The sequence below is a fragment of the Larimichthys crocea genome, unplaced genomic scaffold (genome assembly GCF_000972845.2).
Source record: "Larimichthys crocea isolate SSNF unplaced genomic scaffold, L_crocea_2.0 scaffold43613, whole genome shotgun sequence".
Taxonomy (NCBI): domain Eukaryota; kingdom Metazoa; phylum Chordata; class Actinopteri; family Sciaenidae; genus Larimichthys; species Larimichthys crocea.
Genome location: NW_020855679.1, coordinates 1 through 1173, shown reverse-complemented (window position 1 = coordinate 1173; position 1173 = coordinate 1). Strand labels below are relative to the sequence as shown.

The window sequence follows — 1173 nt, the reverse complement described above, 5'->3', positions numbered from 1 at the left end:
GATTGATTAATGTGTTTGTGTCTCCTGTGTAAATATATTATTGCTTTGCTTTGTTGTTGTTATATTCTGATGAAGATCTCTGTTAAATAGAGATTTTACTCTGTTAAATTAAATTGAAAGCTACAGGTACACAGGCACCCGTACCACACCAAGTTTTTCACCAAGTGCCACCTCCTGCTCTGTCTAAGGTATTAAAACTGTTGACTGTTGTTGTAGACTTGAAGTATAATAATGTGTTTTTTATTACCTTGATTTCAAAGCTCTGCCAGTTATCAAACCCAACCCACTCGTTTCCTTTAGTGGCATAGGGCACCTTTTGCTCATCAATCCAGTGGACACTGCTTGCTGGGAGGAAAGTGCAGATCTGTAGAAATGGAAGGGATTCTTAAGCATCGTCAACATGATTCGTGATGCATCTCTACATTTATGCTGGGATTGTAATCTTGCATTTAATTTTCTGATGTATAATTGTTTCCCAAGTTGAACTTGACCCTGACCTCGTAGTAGGACCAAAACCCAGCTTCACGGGTGAAGGGCCCAGCAGAGGCTGCCCCACTGGCTGATGCTCCAACACTGTTATTTGCTGTTGATAGGCGAAATGTGCGTCCGTACGTGGCAAAACCAATCATGAGCTTTTCAAGAGGTGCTCCTTGGTCTCTCCAGTATTTCATAGCAAAGTCCTGATTTTAAGAACAAACACCCGTTAGGTATTCAGCTTCATGGGTGTTTCAAGGATGGTAACTGAATTTCGTTGAGGATTTTACTCACCACGTTGTAGTAGATGTTTTCACCCGTATCGAAAGAACTGTGGTACAAAGGACTGTTGTGACCAGTGATCAGGTCCCATGCTCTGTGGAAGTCATAAGTCATGACATTTAGAAAGTCTAGTAACCTGCGTGTGACACAAGCATGACAAAAACAACAACAACAACAAAAAAAAACAGCTTAAAGCTTTTAAAGCTAAATGACTCCCTGTCACAGATGCTTACCTTGATACTTTGGGAATCTCATATCCATTGTCAATGTTTCCCTTCCCAGCAGCCACTGCAGCTGTGAGCAGCAGTCGTGGTTTTCTGGTAGCAGCAGCTTCTTGTTCAAAGGCAGCAAGCAATTCCTAAACACAAGAGCGAAATAACTGAGATAACTTGTCTTTCTTCTCATAATCGTCCCTAA

The 1173-nt window shown here is 41.4% G+C and overlaps 1 protein-coding gene across 1 annotated transcript; it reads right to left on the bottom strand.

Annotated features, from left to right (window-relative positions):
- Window positions 1-247: 247 nt before the first annotated feature.
- LOC113745090 (acidic mammalian chitinase-like) lies at window positions 248-1114 on the bottom strand (the record flags this gene model as incomplete). The annotated part of the gene is made up of 4 exons (XM_027276546.1): window positions 248-364; window positions 498-680; window positions 769-892; window positions 990-1114. Coding segments are annotated over 4 exons (549 nt in total), but the record flags the coding sequence as incomplete, so codon positions are not given.
- Between the last annotated feature and the right edge of the window lie 59 nt (window positions 1115-1173).